This window comes from Lipotes vexillifer, unplaced genomic scaffold, assembly GCF_000442215.2.
Source record: "Lipotes vexillifer unplaced genomic scaffold, Lipotes_vexillifer_v1.1 scaffold713, whole genome shotgun sequence".
Lineage (NCBI taxonomy): Eukaryota > Metazoa > Chordata > Mammalia > Artiodactyla > Lipotidae > Lipotes > Lipotes vexillifer.
The window spans coordinates 381,787-398,037 of record NW_006773157.1 but is presented as its reverse complement, the minus strand read 5'-3'; the positions used below and the strand labels follow the sequence as shown (position 1 = coordinate 398,037).

Sequence of the window (16,251 nt, the reverse complement as noted above, 5' to 3'; positions counted from 1 at the left end):
TTTGTGGTACGCGGGCCTCTCACTGCTGTGGCCTCTCCCATTGCAGAGCACAGGCTCCGGACGCGCAGGCCCAGCAGCCATGGCTCACGGGCCCAGTCGCTCCGCGGCATGTGGGATCTTCCTGGACCGGGGCACAAACCCGTGTCCCCTGCATCGGCAGGCGGACTCTCAACCGCTGCGCCACCAGGGAAGCCCTGGATTATTTTAAAGTAAATCCCAAACAATATATAATTTTATTCATAAATACTTCAACATGTATTGATATTTCTAAAACATAAGGACTTTAATGTTATATCTTTGTAAGTTTTTATTAAAGTTTATTTAATACATTAATTATTTACTCTATGTTATACATGTAGTGTGTACATTTTTATGTATGTAAATACTGTACATTTCACAAATTGAGGACAACTGATTAACCAGTATCAGATTAAGAGGCAGAACCTTGGGACTTCCTTGGTGGTCCAGTGGTTAAGACTCTTTGCTCCCAATGCAGGGGGCCTGGGTTCGATCCCTGGTCAGGAAGCTAAATCCCACATGCCACAACTAAAGAGCCTGCATGCCACAATGAAGCTCCTGCATAATGCAGCTAAGACCTGGTGCAGCCATATAACTAAGTAAATAGATAAATGTTTGGGAGGGGAGAAAAAAGAAATACAACATAAACAGCATCCAGAACCCCCTCTCATAACCACATCTACTCACCGCTCCCTTCACAGATGAACATTATCTTCTAACACTGTATGTCAGCATGGCCATTTTTGAACATGTTATGGACTCATACAGTATCTTTTGTGAAGTATTCATTTGTTTTCAAAACAAAATTGTAATAGTTATCATATTTTTAATGTGACAATATTTATCACATATCTTATATAAAATACTTAGTTTAATTTTCACAACTATCTCACGAAACTCTTTTTATAGGTGGTTTGTTCAAATTGAGACCCAAACAATGTCCACTTGTTGCATTTGTTTGATATGTCTACTAACTCCCTCTCATCTTTGTTCCCTGTTTTTTCCCCCTTTCGTATATTCACAAAGAAATCAGGTGATTAGTTCCCAGCCTCTTATTTTTTTTTTCTAACATGCAAGAACTGTTTATTGAGCTAAGTAAATAAGACTTACCTCACAACCTGATTCGTATTTGCTAAAAAGAATATTTATTCTGTGCTGTAGATTGATTAGATATAAGAGGTAGGCTGCCCACATAAATGACTGAATTAGTCAAGGCTGATAGATAGCAATTTTGAACTAGCTTTAGCAGAGGGGGATTACAGAAGGTTATTGGGGGACCATCAGGAAAGAACTCTAGTTGCCACCATTTCTAGTCATCTTAAAGGATGTTGTGAAGCTTCAGCTCTCTATCCACCTCTCTGCTTGTCTGTGTGGCAGAGCCTAGGGCTAGAGGAAGCTCTAGAGCTATCTTTTTTTTCTCCCTTGTCATTTATTTGCTGAAGCAATCAGATCATTAGTCTGGATTATGCATCCCCATGGTGGCGTTTAACATGTTTTCCTATCCTCTCTATTTCTTGGAACTGATAGTTTATACTGTTACATTTTTTTAACCTTTATATTTAAAAATACCATTGTTCATTCATAAAATGTAGTAACTACTGGGAAAAAAAAAGTATAGAAAATGTATTGATTACTTCCAGTTTTCCTAACTAGATATAGCCACTGTCAGCAATTGACTTGACCACAGAACTGCCCTTATTTTGTTGTTATTTTAATACCTGCTAATATCCCTTTGCTCTTAAGAACGTACTTGGAAACTCTTCCCTAGTGTTTAAAAGCAAGATTACTGTTCCAGATTTTAAAGATCCTTATAAGGCAGAGAGTTGCCAGTAATTCTTTTCATGATCTGAAATAAGATCAGCTATTTTATACTTTTTAGACCTTAGAACTAAACACTTTCTTTTATCTAAAACATGTAAGAATAGAAACAGCAAAACAGTAATTACAAACAACTGGAATGCCTTCTAGTCTGTACAAAGTGCTTAATAAGTGAGTAATGAATTAAAGCACATTTCCTTAGGTGTACACAAAGGCATATGTTGAAAAACATTTTTCATTATTTATTTGCTTTTTCTTAAATTACCTTTATCATCTTAAATAGTTTTAAATAAAACTGTTCGACATTTTACCAGAGAATTTATGAAAGTGAAAGATTCTCATATCCTTTCTGTTAATTTTAATGGTTTTGCTCTTTGTTTTTTAATAATGAACAGGATCCTTGTCCAAGTTTGCCTTACCTGGGAAATCAGAAGTGGCATCTTCCTGCAACACGAGTAATACAAATATCTTCCAGAACTATGCAATGGAGGTACAATTTAATCAAAAGAACATCTTCATGTACTACTTAATAAAATTTACATTTCTTAAGTGCTGATAGTCTCTGGTAGAGTTATAAAAAGTTAAATATATGGCATCTGAAAATTTCAGAATGTATATTGCTCCTGAATAAACTTAAAATATCTAGTATTTCAGATTATTGAAGTCATATGACTTTTTCTGTTTAGAAAAGTTCCATACTTCCTTTCATGTTTATCAACATACAAAAGCATTTTTATTTCCAGTATTTATATTTACCCCTTGTTTTATGTATGTCCTCTTTGAATTTTTATTACACTTTTGTTTTTCTTTTTTGTTTTGGCCGTACCACACAGCATGCGGGATCTTAGTTCCCCAACCAGGGATTGAACCCGCACCCCCTGTGGTGGAAGCATGGAGTCCTAACCACTGGACTGCCAGGGAAGTCCCTATTTCACATCTTAAACACTTGTAACTAATTTTGCTGTGAAGGCACACTTTTTGGATGAGGATACAGGGAGCAGTTTTGGCATTTGTGTCAACTTTTTCCATCATGTTTTTCATTCTCTGTGTCAGTTTGATGTAGATATCTGCTGGGTGTGCTGCTATATCCCATTTTCTTGCAATAAGAAGGTTATAGTTTTACACTTTAAAAACTTTCCCTAATTTTTGTGTAAAAATTGCTTCCAAATACATTTGTGTTTCTGTTTCACACTAATTTGCATAAATTTGGAAAATAAATTTGCATGCAGCTGGAAAATAAATGATGAGCACTGATGTTGCAGTTTACAAAGTTTCTGATGGCTTCAGGAATTTCTATATTTTAATGGGATGACAGCATTTACATTTATCTATAGCAATGCTTCTTAAACTGTCTGTAGTGACAGACCAGGGTTTTTTTTGTTGTTGCTGTTTTTAATTTCCAATCTGTCATGGCTTGTTACTCTTGTAAAATCTACTGATCACCGACTTAGCTGTTACAGCAATTAGTTTACAGGTCTCCAAATCCTCTTCTCAGTTTCTTTACTTAGCTCATCACAAACCAGTAAGAGTTTGTGGACCAGCTCCTTACTGGTGACCACACTTTGAGTAGCACAGATCTATAACATGTAATTACCAATACCTATTTTGTGTATTAACAAAGTAATACTTGTGTTTAGTTTTCCATTAATAAAATCATGGCAGATTTTATAGTACGTAATTATAATGGTAGAAATCCTCACTTAAATGCAAGTTTCCCTTTCAGGCAAAAGTTTTGGAGTAGACTTAGGTGAAATAGTTAAAGATGAGTATATTATATAATGTACTGAATGTAATCCATTTTTCATTTGTAACTTCTGAATCCTTCTGAGTTTTACTTTTCCAGTAGATATATGAATTGAAATGGTTTTTAAATTGTAATTGCACTAACTGGCTTACTTTATAAAATGCTGTTTTCTCCCATAGGTTCTTATCTCGAGCTGCTCTCGTTGTAGAACCTGTGATTGTCTTGTCCATGATGAGGAAATCATGGCTGGCTGGACAGCAGATGATTCAAATCTCAATACAACCTGCCCATTTTGTGGCAATCTTTTCTTGCCCTTTCTGAACATCGAAATAAGAGATTTAAGACGACCTGGAAGGTAATGATTTATGCTTTTTTTCCCTTCATGTTTAAGGATCATGTTTCCTAGAATATCTCTTTTCTCTAAAAGCTCCTTTGATTCACATTACAGATATTTTTTGAAGTCAAGCCCGTCTACAGAAAATATGCATTTTCCATCCTCCTTTTCAAGGCAGACAAGGCAGTCTTGTATCTCAACATCAGCCTCTGGTCTTGACACATCTGTTCTCTCTGTTCAAGGGAATTTTGATCTAAATAGGTAATTATGATTATGTGGAACTATATTTTTACAACATATACTATACATTTCAAGTAATGACAGAAGAATTAGCTGACCATTTTAAGGTTTAAATTCCTATGTATAATAGATTCTTAATCTCAAGTTCTTATTCCTAATTAATTATCTCTCTCTTGAGGAATTAAGTCAGTACTGAGGTACTTCTACTTTGCAATATTTATTTTTTTACTTAGGAATATTTAATAATCTAAGAAAACATTTGGAGCTGATAGATGAACTATAAAATCAAACTAAGACTTACACAGTAAGCCCAATACAAGTAAGTCTGTGCTTAAAACAAATGCCAAAATCGACTCCATTTTGGATAAGTGCCAAATACACCAAATATAGCTGGGCAAGTGAAGTTATATTGGTAAATGCATGTGCAAAAGAAAATGCCTACATAGTACTAGTAGGCTAGCAAGACCTGTTTGATCCTGAATGCTTAGACTGCAAAACTGCAAATCTGTGTGTGTACCTTCTTTCATCATAGGTCTATTATAGCCCTTTCTTTGTCTCCCACTAGCTCTGACTCCTGAAGGAATAGGTGCCTATTTTTTCTGCTTTGTATCCTCGGGCCTACTGTGGTTGCTGCAGTATAAAAGTTGTCCACTAAATGTTTTGAACAAATTAATGACTCTTGTATATTTAAAGTTTACTGGATAAAAAGGAAATTAACATGACTAGGCTACCTTAAACTGTATCCTTTTTTCCAGCCAAAGCCTGATTAACATCTTTCCTTCCTTTTACTTTGCTATGTGCAGCTCTGATTCTAAAGAGAAGAACATGGTCAGTGAAATAAAGTAAATCTAGACAGTGATGCACTTTTTTCTTTTTTCAATGCCCAAGCAAATCAAAGTTGCTCGAAAATACATGTGCCCGAAGTATTCAGATCCCTGCTGATAGATCAAAAGCAGCTTTGTCAAAATGTCCAGTATTTCCAATGGCCAGGAGTGTTAGTACTTATGGCACCTTGGATAAGGAAGACAATGGAGGACAGAAGCTCATTCCTACAGGCAGCCTGCCAACTACTTTACAAGGAGCTACAGTATGTATTTTGGTGTTTTTTACAATTTGGACATTGATAATTTACATATGAGTTTGTTCCCCTTGTACTAAACAGCCTTATAAGCTTCAATTTTATTATTGTTAAGAAGAGTGTCTTGTTACATGATACAGTTACATTTCTAATTATATGGAAATAATTGACAGGAATTTTTTTTAATGATTTAGTATCATCAATCTTGTAATTGCTATTTATGGTTTTTATTTACTCAACAGGATTCTTTAGGATTAGAATGGCACCTCCCAAGTCCAGATCCTATCACTGTTCCATATCTTAGTCCTTTAGTGGTATGGAAGGAACTTGAAAGCTTATTGGAAAATGAAGGTGATCATGCAATAACAGTGGCAGACTTTGTGGACCATCATCCAATTGTTTTTTGGAACCTGGTGTGGTATTTTAGACGTCTTGACTTACCCAGTAATTTACCTGGATTGATTCTTTCTTCTGAGCATTGTAACAAGTATTCAAAGGTATAAGAGTAAAAATTAACTAAAAGCCAATGCTACTGTCACCATTGTAATGTTTGCATATTCCTAATGACAAAAAAGTAATTTTACGCTGAATATTTTTAATAACCATCTCAATCAATAAAATTGTTGCAAATAATTTTTCTTCTTACAGTCTAGTGGTAAGACAGTCATGTTTTTTAGACTTCTTATAAAGTTTACACAAAATGGACTTGACTTTTTGTTATAGCCTCAAGAATAAACTGTAAATGACTCTTATGAGAAGACTTTGTGAGTTTGCCCCACTCATGCCTCACACCTCCTTCAAAAATAAGCCTGACACTTTAGTTGGACATCTGTAATTCATATCGCAGTCATGTGCTACCATTCTCTTCATTACTTTACTGTGAATTTTGGTTTAACATTTAAGCAGTTTGTTATATGTTCACTCGTATTTTTGATATGTTGCTCTATTAAAGCATTTTGTTTCTTTTTCATATGCTGTCAGTGGCACTAAATGGCAAAGTGTCTAAGTTCAGGAACTTTGTCTTCTCCCTTCTTGTACTTTATGTCTGTGATTGTGCATGTGTTTGGATTTTCAGTACATGGTGAATGAGAGGTTAACTCAGTCAGAGCATCTGCGCTAGGGTCTTGAACTGATGGAGAATAGGGCTCCTGGATTCATCTTTCTGTGGAGCCTCAGTCATAAGCTGGTCAAGATTAGCCCTTCATGGTACCCTTTCTCACTGATCTTAGTACTTTGTTAAATCTGCTACTTTAGGGATCGTTGACTTCTCAACTCAGGTCATCTCCCTTCGGTAGATTATAAAATGCAGACAAATCAGTGATTTTTCTGTTCTCTTTTCTCTCTTGCACACATGCATCCTAAAAAATATTTTTAAGGCTCTTTATAAAATATTTACAAAACATTGTCATATAAGGATCATTAATGAATGTTTTTTTATTCTTCAACACAGATTCCTCGCCACTGTATGTCTGAAGACAGTAAATATGTTTTAATACAAATGTTGTGGGACAATATGAAATTACATCAGGATCCAGGACAGCCGTTGTACATCCTCTGGAATGCCCACAGTAAGTGCTGTCATAGAATGTTGATGTCCTTCATATGAGAGTACTCTCTACTTGCTTTAAATAGCCTAAACTAATGTGTAAACTGACTTTTATTTTACACTACTTTTTGTCTTACAGGTCAAAACCGTACTCTTTTGTTTGAGAGTGAGTGTTAAGTTTGATGTTTTTAGTATTACCATCTATGGAGGTCAAGGGGTTTTTGTTTTTGTTTTTTGAGTGGTGCTGTATATGTGCTGGAGGGGTTTTGTTTTGTAGAGTTTTGTTTTTAGCACATTGCTTTCTTCTTTGTACTTATTTTTTGTTTGTTTCCATCCCAGGCTGCTGATTTAAAATTCCTTCCAGGGGCTGTATGAAGGAAAACAGTATTTTTAGTTATTGTGTATTTGAGCCTTTAAGCTTATTTTTATCATTATTTGTCTTATTTCTTCCTTTTTTCTTCTTACTTCATTCTTAATTTCAGTTCTTTTATCTATTGCCCTTAATTTATTTTTATTGCTTTGTAACTTTTTAAATAGCTGTCAGTTGCTGCTTAATTACATTCTGCTTTCTACACAGAACATTTTTCTTCATCTGCTCTCTTGTTCTTTTACAGCCCAGAAGTATCCAATGGTCCATTTATTGCAAAAAGGTGATAATTCATTTAACCAGGAACTATTGAAAAATATGGTAAAAAGCATTAAAATGAATGATGTCTATGGACCAATGAGTCAGATTTTAGAGACACTGAATAAATGTCCTCATTTTAAAAGACAGAGGTAAGTCGTTCTTTTAAATGAATATATTGTTCCTCTAAGCGGATTCATATTGTTTGCTGAGTGATTTGTTAGAATATCTCATGCTTATATTAACATAAACATTTTTGTAGGTATGTATAGACTGTTTGAATAGTAATATCTTCTCCACTTCTTTTTCCCCCTAGGAGTTTATATAGAGAAATACTGTTTCTCTCACTTGTGGCACTGGGAAGAGAAAACATTGATATAGGTAATTCAGCATAACATATAACATGTAATATTTATATATCATGGTATAGTTTTCAAAGTGTTTTTATATTGGTAGTCTTAATTAGTTTAATATAAAATTATATTAATATAATACAATTGTGTCTGATTTTTTTAATATAAGGTAAAAGATACTTTGATATTTTGGTGATGTTGGTAATAATGATAAATAATGAAAGCTAACATTTTTTGAGGGCTTATTATTTTCCTTATATTGTAGCAAGTAGTTTCCATATTTCATCTCATATAATCCTCAAAATCCCTATGAGATGGGTACTGTTATCATTTCCATTTTATTACTGAGGCAACTGAGGATCCAAGAGGTTAAATGACTTAAACTTGGGTTTCACAGCAATAATGGAGCCATATCTGAACCAAGCAGTCTTAATTTCCAATCCCATGCTTTAAACTATTGTGTCATATCACTAATGACATTAAGCTTGTTTCAGAAAAAATGTAATGTAGCTAAAATATATATTTTAGGAGGTCTCAAACATTTTTGGTTGATCATCTTCTACTCTCAGTTATTGGCCTCCTTTAGAGTAACAAATAGAAAGTAAAAGGATTGAAAAAGATACTCCATGCAAATAGTACTAAAAAGGGAGCTAGAGTGACTATATTAATATCAGAAAAAATAGACTTTAGAGACAAAGAAGGACATTGTATAATGATGAAACAGTCAATCCACCAAGAATTATTAATTATTTATAACAATTATAACATATATACAACTAACAACAGAGCCCCAAAATACATGAAGTAAAAATTAACAGAATTGGAGGGGGAAATAGACATTCAACCATAATAGAACAACTAGGCAGCAGATCAGCAAGGAAATAGAAGACTTGAACAGCACTGTAAACCAACTAGGCCTAAGAAACATCTACAGAACACACCATCCAACAACAACAAAATACACATTCTTCTCCACTGCACATGGAATATTGTCCAGGATAAACCAAATGTTAGGCCATAAAACAAGTCTCTCAGTAAATTTAAAAGGTTTGAAATCATACAAAGTATGTTCTCTAACCACAGTACAATGAAAAGAGAAATCAATAATAGAAGGAAAATAAGAAATTCACAAGTATATAGAAATTAAACAACACACTCCTAAATAGCAAATTGGTCAAAAAAATCATAATAGAAATTAGACAATACTTTGAGGTAAATTAAAATTAAAAACACAACATACCAAAACTTTGAGATTCAGTGAAAGCAGTTTCTACCTTAAGAAACTAGAAAAAGAAGAGCAAACTAAACCCAAAGCAAGCAGGAGGAAGGATATAAATATTAGTGCAGAAATAAATAAAATAGAGAAATGGGGGAAATATTTTTAAAAATCAAGAAACTCATTGAAATCAAAAGTTTGTTTTTGAAAAGATCAACAAAATTGACAGACCTTTAAGCTAGACTAAGAGAAAAAGAGAGAAGACTCAAATTACTGAAATTAGGAATAAAAGGGGGGATATTCCAGGACTTCCCTGGTGACATAGTGGTTTAGAATCCACCTGCCAATGCAGGGTACATGGGTTTGATGGTCCAGGAAGATCCCACATGCCACAGAGCAGCTAAGTCCGTGCACCACAACTACTAAGCCTGCGCTCTAGGGCCCACGAACCATAACTACTGAGCCCACATGCCACAACTTCTGAAGCCTGTGCAGCTAGAGCCCGTGCTCCACAATGAGAAGCCACCGTGGTGAGAAGCCCGTGCACTGCAACGAAGAGTAGCCCCCGCTCACCGCAGCTAGAGAAAGCCTGCATACAGTAATGAAGACCCAACGCAGCCAAAAATTAAATAAATAAATAGGTGGGCTATTCCTACTGACCTTACAGAAATAAAAATAATTATTATAAATAATTATATGCCAACAAATTAGATAACCTAGAAGAGACAGGCAAATTCCTAGAAAGACATAAACTATAAAACTGATTCAAGAATAGAAAATCTTAATAGACCTATAACAAGTAAAGAGATTGAGTTAGTAATCAAAAATCGTCCCGCAAAGAAAAGCCCAGGACCAGATGGTGAATTCTACCAAATGTTTAAAGAAGGATAATACCATTTGTTATGAACTGCATGTTTGTGTCCCCTACCCCCAAATTCATATATATTGAAGCCCTAATATGATAGTATTTGGAAGTAGAGCCTTTGGAAAGTAATTACATCATGAGGTTGGAGCCCCTACAATGGTATTAGTATCCTTATAAGAAAAAGAGGAGGGAATTCCCTGGCTGTCCAGTGGTTAGGACTCAGCACTTTCACTGCTGTGGCCCAGGTTCAATTCCTGGTCATGGAACTAAGATCCTGCAAGCTGCATGGTGCAGCCAAAAAAAACAAAAAGAAAAGTAAAAGAAAAAGAAGAAGCTGTCCCTCTCTTTCTCAGCCATGTGAGGATACAAGGAGAAGACAGCTATCTGCAAACGAGGAAGAGTGCTCTTACCAGCCACCACATCTGCTGGCACCTTGATCTTGGACTTCCCAGCCTCCAGACTGTGAGAAATAAATGTTCATCATTTAAGCCACCCAGTCTATGGTATTCTGTTACAGCAGCCCAAACTAAGACACTAACCCTTCACAAACTCTGACAAAAGAAGTACAAGAAAAAGGAGTGCTTCCTAGCTCATTCTATGCGTTAGGCCAATATTATTACGCTGACCAAGCCCAGACAGAGACATCACAAGAAAAGAAAATGAAAGAGCAATATCCCTTATTAATATAGATGCAGATATCCTCAACAAAATACTAGTAAACCAAATCCAGCAACATAGAGAAAGGATTATTTGCCATGACAAAGTGGGATTTATCCCAGGGATGCAATGTTGGTTCAACATAAAAAACTCCATCAATGTAATACACCATATTAATAGAATGAAAGACAAAACCACATGATGTCTCAATAGACACAGAAAAAGCATTTGACAAAATTCAACAAACCAGGAATAGAAGGGAACATCCTCAACCTGATAAAGGGCATTTGTGAAAAACCCACAGTTAAAACCATACTCAATGGTGCAAAACAGAAAGTCTTCCCTTTAAGATCCAGAACAAGAAGAGGATGCCTTCTTCCACCACTTCTATTCAACATTGTACTGGAAGTGCTAGCTGGAGCTGCTAGGCAAGAAAAAGAAATAAAAGGCATCCAGATTGGAAAGGAAGAAGTTAAACTATCTTTATTTATAAACGACATGATCTTATGTATAGAAAACCCTAGAGATTCCACACCAAATCAAAACAGAACAAAACAAAAATCCCAAAATATTAGAGTTAATAAATGAATTCGGCAAGGTTGTAGGATATAAGATCAAGATACAAAAATCAGCTGAATTTCTGTAACTAGCAATGAATAATCCAAAATGAAATTAAGAAAGCAATTCCATTTACAGTAGCATCAAAAAGAATAAAATACTTAGGAGCTTGTTTAACCAAGGAGGTGAAAGACTTGTACAATGAAAATTACAAACATTGCTCAAAGAAATTAAAGATCATGTGAATGAATGGAAACATAACCCATGTTCATAAATTAGAAGACTAATATGCTTCAGATATCAGTATTACTGAATCTACAGATTCAGTGCAATTGCTGTCAAAACCCCAATGATGTTTTTTACAGAAAGAGAAAAACCCATCCTAAAATTTATGGAATCTCAAGGGACCCCAAGTAGCCAAAACAATCTCAAAAAGAACAAATCTGGAGGACTCACACTAACTGATTTCAAAACTTATAGCAAAGCTACAGTAATCAAAACAGTGTGGTACTGGCATAAAGACAGACATATAGACCAGTGGAACAGAATAGACAGCCCAGAAATAAACCCTCACATTTATGGTAAAAATGATTTTTGACAAGAATGCCAAGACCATTCTGTGAGGTAAAGACAGTCTTTTCAATAAATTGTTCTGGGAAAATGGGATATCCACTTAACAAAAGAATGAAGTTGGACCCTTAATACAAAAATTAACTCAAAATGGGTTGAATACCTAAATGTGAGTCCTAAAACTATAAAACTATTAGAAGAAAATATAGGACAAAAGCTTCATGACATGGACTTGTCAGTGATTTCTTGGATATGACACCCAAGGTACAGGCAACAAAAGAAAAAATAGGCAAGTGGGGCATCATAAAAATTAAAGATTTCTGTGCATCAAAAGGTGGTATCAGGGCTGCCCTGGTGGCGCAGTGGTTGAGAGTCTGCCTGCCGATGCAGGAGACACGGGTTCATGCCCCAGTCTGGGAAGATCCCACATGCCGCAGAGCAGCTAGGCCTGTGAGCCATGGCCGCTGAGCCTGCACATCCGGAGCCTGTGCTCCGCAATGGGAGAGGCCACAACAGTGAGAGGCCCGCGTACCGCAAAAAAAAAAAAAAAAAATACTACAATGGGATACCATCTCATACCAATTAGATAGAATGGCTACTGTCAAAAACCCAGAAAATAATGCATTGGTTATTTTCTGGAAAATAAGGATATGAAAAAATTGGAACCCTTGTGCATTGTTAGTAGTAATATAAAATGGTATAGCTGCTGTCAAAAACAATATGGCATTTCCCTTAAAAAATTAAATATAGAATTTCCACATTATCCAACAATTTCACTTCTGGGTATATACCCTGAAGAATTGAAAGCAGGGTCTCAAAGAGATATTAGTATACTCATGTTTATAGCAGTCTTATTCATAATAGCTGAAATGTGGAAGCAACCCAAGTGTCATTGAAGGATGAGTGTATAAGCAAAATGGGATATATACATACAGTGAACTATTATTCAGCCTTAAAAAAGAAAAGAAATTCTGACATATGCTACAACATGAATGAACCTTGAAGACATTATATTAAGTGAAATATGCCAGTCACAAAAAGACAAATACTGTATGTTTCCACTTAAGAAGTACTTAAAGAAGCCAAAATCAGAGAGACAGAAGTAGAATGAGAGTTGACAGGAGCTGGGGGGAGGGGTGTATTATTATTTAATGGGTATAGAGTTTCAGTTTCACAAGGTGAAAAGAGTTATGGAGATGGACGGTGGTGATGATTGAACATTATGAATGTATGTATACATTCAGAACTGTGAATGTATACCACAGAACTGTATGTATACCACAGAACTGTGCCCTTAAAAATCGTTATGATGGTAAATTTTATATGTATTTTACCAACATTTTTTAATTTGGGAAAGAAGAATTTTAAACAGTTAACATCTTAGTACTTCACATTTCAGTGGTCTGTGTAACCTAGCTCTAAATGCTACAGACTCTAAGGTCCCCATTCCAGCTCTGAAATTCTGTGTTGGCAGAAATGACCTAGAGATTCCTTCTTGGCTTCTAATTTTGTGGTTCTGTAGTATTACAAAAACTTGATTGCTGATAATATCAAATATAAATTTCTTTATGCCTTTCTTTATGAATTTTTGCAGATGCATTTGATAAAGAATACAAGATGGCATACGATCGTCTCACACCTAGTCAAGTCAAGAGTACCCACAACTGTGATAGACCACCAAGTACAGGAGTGATGGAATGTCGAAAAACCTTTGGAGAACCTTATCTTTAAGATATGTGTGTGTATTTTTTCAATATGTATTGTGTAGTCAGTGTATAAAATAACACTTTAAGACTCTAACCTTTTTTCTTCAATATTTGAAAATGCATTTGTAAATGGTTCAGGAAGTTCAGATAGTTTATGTACAGAGTGTCTTAAGAAAATACTAACAAGTGGGAGAGAGCTACTTTGTTTCCCATTTCTTTGTTTTTTCTTCTCCCATACAAGTAATTAAGTATTTTTGTGATGAAAAAATCCATAAACAAAATTGGTTCCCATAGAATAAGACAACTGTTTTATGGATTCTTCCAGAAGAGACAGATTGAAAAATCATGTATGGAACTTAAACAAATGTAAGAACAAAGTATCTCCTGTTTTCATAGACTACTCAAATGTTTTGACCATGAAGTTGTATTATACATATTTTAACTTGTTTATAATAAGTTGATATTTTTTTAATTTTTAAACTTAATATAGCAAACAAAATGAACTTAAACTTATGAAGCAAGGTAATTAAGTGCTTATTTTCCTTGTCTGCTGCTATTTGAAGTGATTAGTACAGCTGCAGATCTCTATATGTATATCTATACTTTTTTTACTACTTGGAAGAATGATTCAGAAATGTCAGCGCTAGTGTCAGTGTTGTCCTAGGATCGCATATTAGTACTCCTGAGCCTGACTGCAGTGGGTGAGTCATGGCAAGGGTGTGCATTTCCCAGACTGACTCACTGAGCCTTGTGGAAGGAGAGCCAGAGAGGTTCCAAGTCTGCTTCTCTAAAATCAGGTTCAATATACCATGATTTCAAAATTTTCTCTATTGCTAATAGATACATACAATACACAGGGAAAATAGCTTATAGAGCCAAATATCAATTTAAATTTTAATATTCTACATGAACACTTATGTTGGGAAATATGTCAGACAGTTTATCCCAAATTCTACCTTTATTTTAATATCTAAAATATTGGGTATGATGCAAATTGTAGTATGTTTATCTGGAATATGACCTATTGGAGTATTCTGTTAATATTATATATATATATATATTATATATAAATATTCAAAATATTTTTTCAAAAGTAGAAAAATAATAACTCTCTAAATAAAAGTACAGCCAGATAGAATTTCCCATATTGAGGAACTTGGCTTTTTCAGTAAGCCTTCAGAATCTGGTTTATGGAATCTAAAATCCAGCAATATCCAGAAATAGACAGTAAATTGAATGTTTAAGTACCATGGGTATTAAATAGAATCTTAAAAAATATTTGTAGTCGCATTATTTCTAATATCACTTTCTTTGGGTAAAAAAGTATCCTTTGGCTGTTAGAATTATTTATAGATTTTCAGTGTGTTGTGTGGTGTGTGTTTCCACACATTGTCATAAAAGGAATTCTCTAGCCAATTTCAAAGAAGGAAAAAATGAAAGGTCCTAAATTAGATGTGTGGAAGCCGGCAGAGTTCAGGACACTTTGGACTGGAGATACCTTAAAGTCCTGAGACTAAGAACCAGTTCAGCTTGTAGAAAAAACACTTTTGAGCTCATCCCACTAGTGGATAGCACCAAGCTAAAACATTTCACAGCTTTCTACTCTGGGAAATAATGGGGAAAGCTTAAAAATGTAAAATTTTAGGTCAGTTAGTTTGGCGCTGAACTTGCTTACTTGAAAAGTCTGGTGCTGTGCACATGTATCTGCCTCTCTTTTGTAAATACCACTCTTGTCTTATCCCTCCTTCCTATTCAGATCCACGCTTCACATTCTAATTCAGTCTTACCTTCTCTAAGTCACAGTCATTTCAAAGTTGTCAAAGGACAGAAACATTTGATAGATGAGGCTTTTGGCATTAGTGACAAACATCCCTCCAAACAGAATTCTGGGGTTCTATTCTGGTTTTTTGTTATTGTTTGTATAAGAACAGCTTTCACAAGCAATATATATGAATAACAGTTTATTGATTTCAAATATCTGACCAAAAAAAGTAAGGTAAAGCCCATTCTTTATGGTTCAGACTCATTTAGAAAAGTGAATGTAATTTTTATCTCCTTCCCCTGACACCAAGTTTTGTTTCTACTTTTGACTGGGTTTTATTTCCCCTATTTTCAATCCCCAGGGAATATTATTTGCACAAATTTACTCTTTAAAAATAAAACCTAAAACATGAATAGAGAGTGGTAAACCTTGATCAAAAGAAAATTAAACTGTAGATCATCCTTTGAAATAGCTCCATACAAACTTTTCTTCAATTTTATCTCTGTTGACCATACATTTTAGAGAATCATGGCCAATCATGTTAGAGAGAAATACCCTTTTGCTACATTATCTTTTATTTTCTTACTCTTAGTTTTGTTTATCTGTTTACTAGTTGAAAATAAATTATGCCATATGTCCTGGTACAACTTGTTTACTACTTCCTCCCATTGTGTTTTGAATGTCATACATTTGTATTTTATATCATATTTCAATATTCAGTTTTTTCCTCCTGTCAGAGAGTTATGCAGTCTGGTCATATTCTGATTTTTGTCTTTTTTTTTTTTTCTTATTCTGTGGGGAGGTTTTTTGCTTTAAAACCCTAAAGCCATTAGCTTATTTTATTTTAAGGTTTTCTTAAAATGTCTTTCCATTTTTCTATGTAGAGAAATAGCCCCTGAAAATGTTGGTTCAACATTTTAGGTGATATGCTTATTTTATTTTATTTCATGCTGGTAATTACTATGATACTTTAGTGCAGCTAGCAAGTGTTAGCCTGCTGCATATAAAAGTTATGTTGTACTTCTACATATTTTGTAAGTATATGGTAAGAAAATAACCATTTGTATGGTAATGTGCAATTGCCCAGCTTTATTTTTGTTTCTCCCACTAGAACTTGAAAGCTGCTATTAGGCACTTTATCTCAGAGCAGGAAGGGAAAGA

General features: G+C 34.7%; 1 protein-coding gene and 1 non-coding gene across 3 annotated transcripts in view; both read left to right on the top strand.

Moving 5' to 3' along the window:
- DENND4A (DENN domain containing 4A) overlaps positions 1–13,927 on the top strand; it is a 94,552-nt gene extending 80,625 nt beyond the window's left edge. Inside the window, exons 23-31 of one of the 2 annotated variants that reach the window (XM_007448122.1) lie at positions 2,232–2,326; positions 3,760–3,935; positions 4,029–4,175; positions 5,043–5,241; positions 5,475–5,729; positions 6,683–6,800; positions 7,393–7,555; positions 7,720–7,784; positions 13,217–13,927. In XM_007448122.1, coding sequence (XP_007448184.1) covers positions 2,232–2,326; positions 3,760–3,935; positions 4,029–4,175; positions 5,043–5,241; positions 5,475–5,729; positions 6,683–6,800; positions 7,393–7,555; positions 7,720–7,784; positions 13,217–13,353 — 1,355 coding nt within the window. In that variant the 3' untranslated portion in view covers positions 13,354–13,927. The remainder of the gene's footprint in view (positions 1–2,231; positions 2,327–3,759; positions 3,936–4,028; positions 4,176–5,042; positions 5,242–5,474; positions 5,730–6,682; positions 6,801–7,392; positions 7,556–7,719; positions 7,785–13,216) is intronic. The other variant, XM_007448123.1, reaches the window with a different exon arrangement.
- On the top strand, positions 10,032–10,103 carry TRNAE-UUC (transfer RNA glutamic acid (anticodon UUC)). The gene has a single exon. It is a non-coding gene; the product is annotated as a tRNA-Glu (tRNA).
- Positions 13,928–16,251: the final 2,324 nt, after the last annotated feature.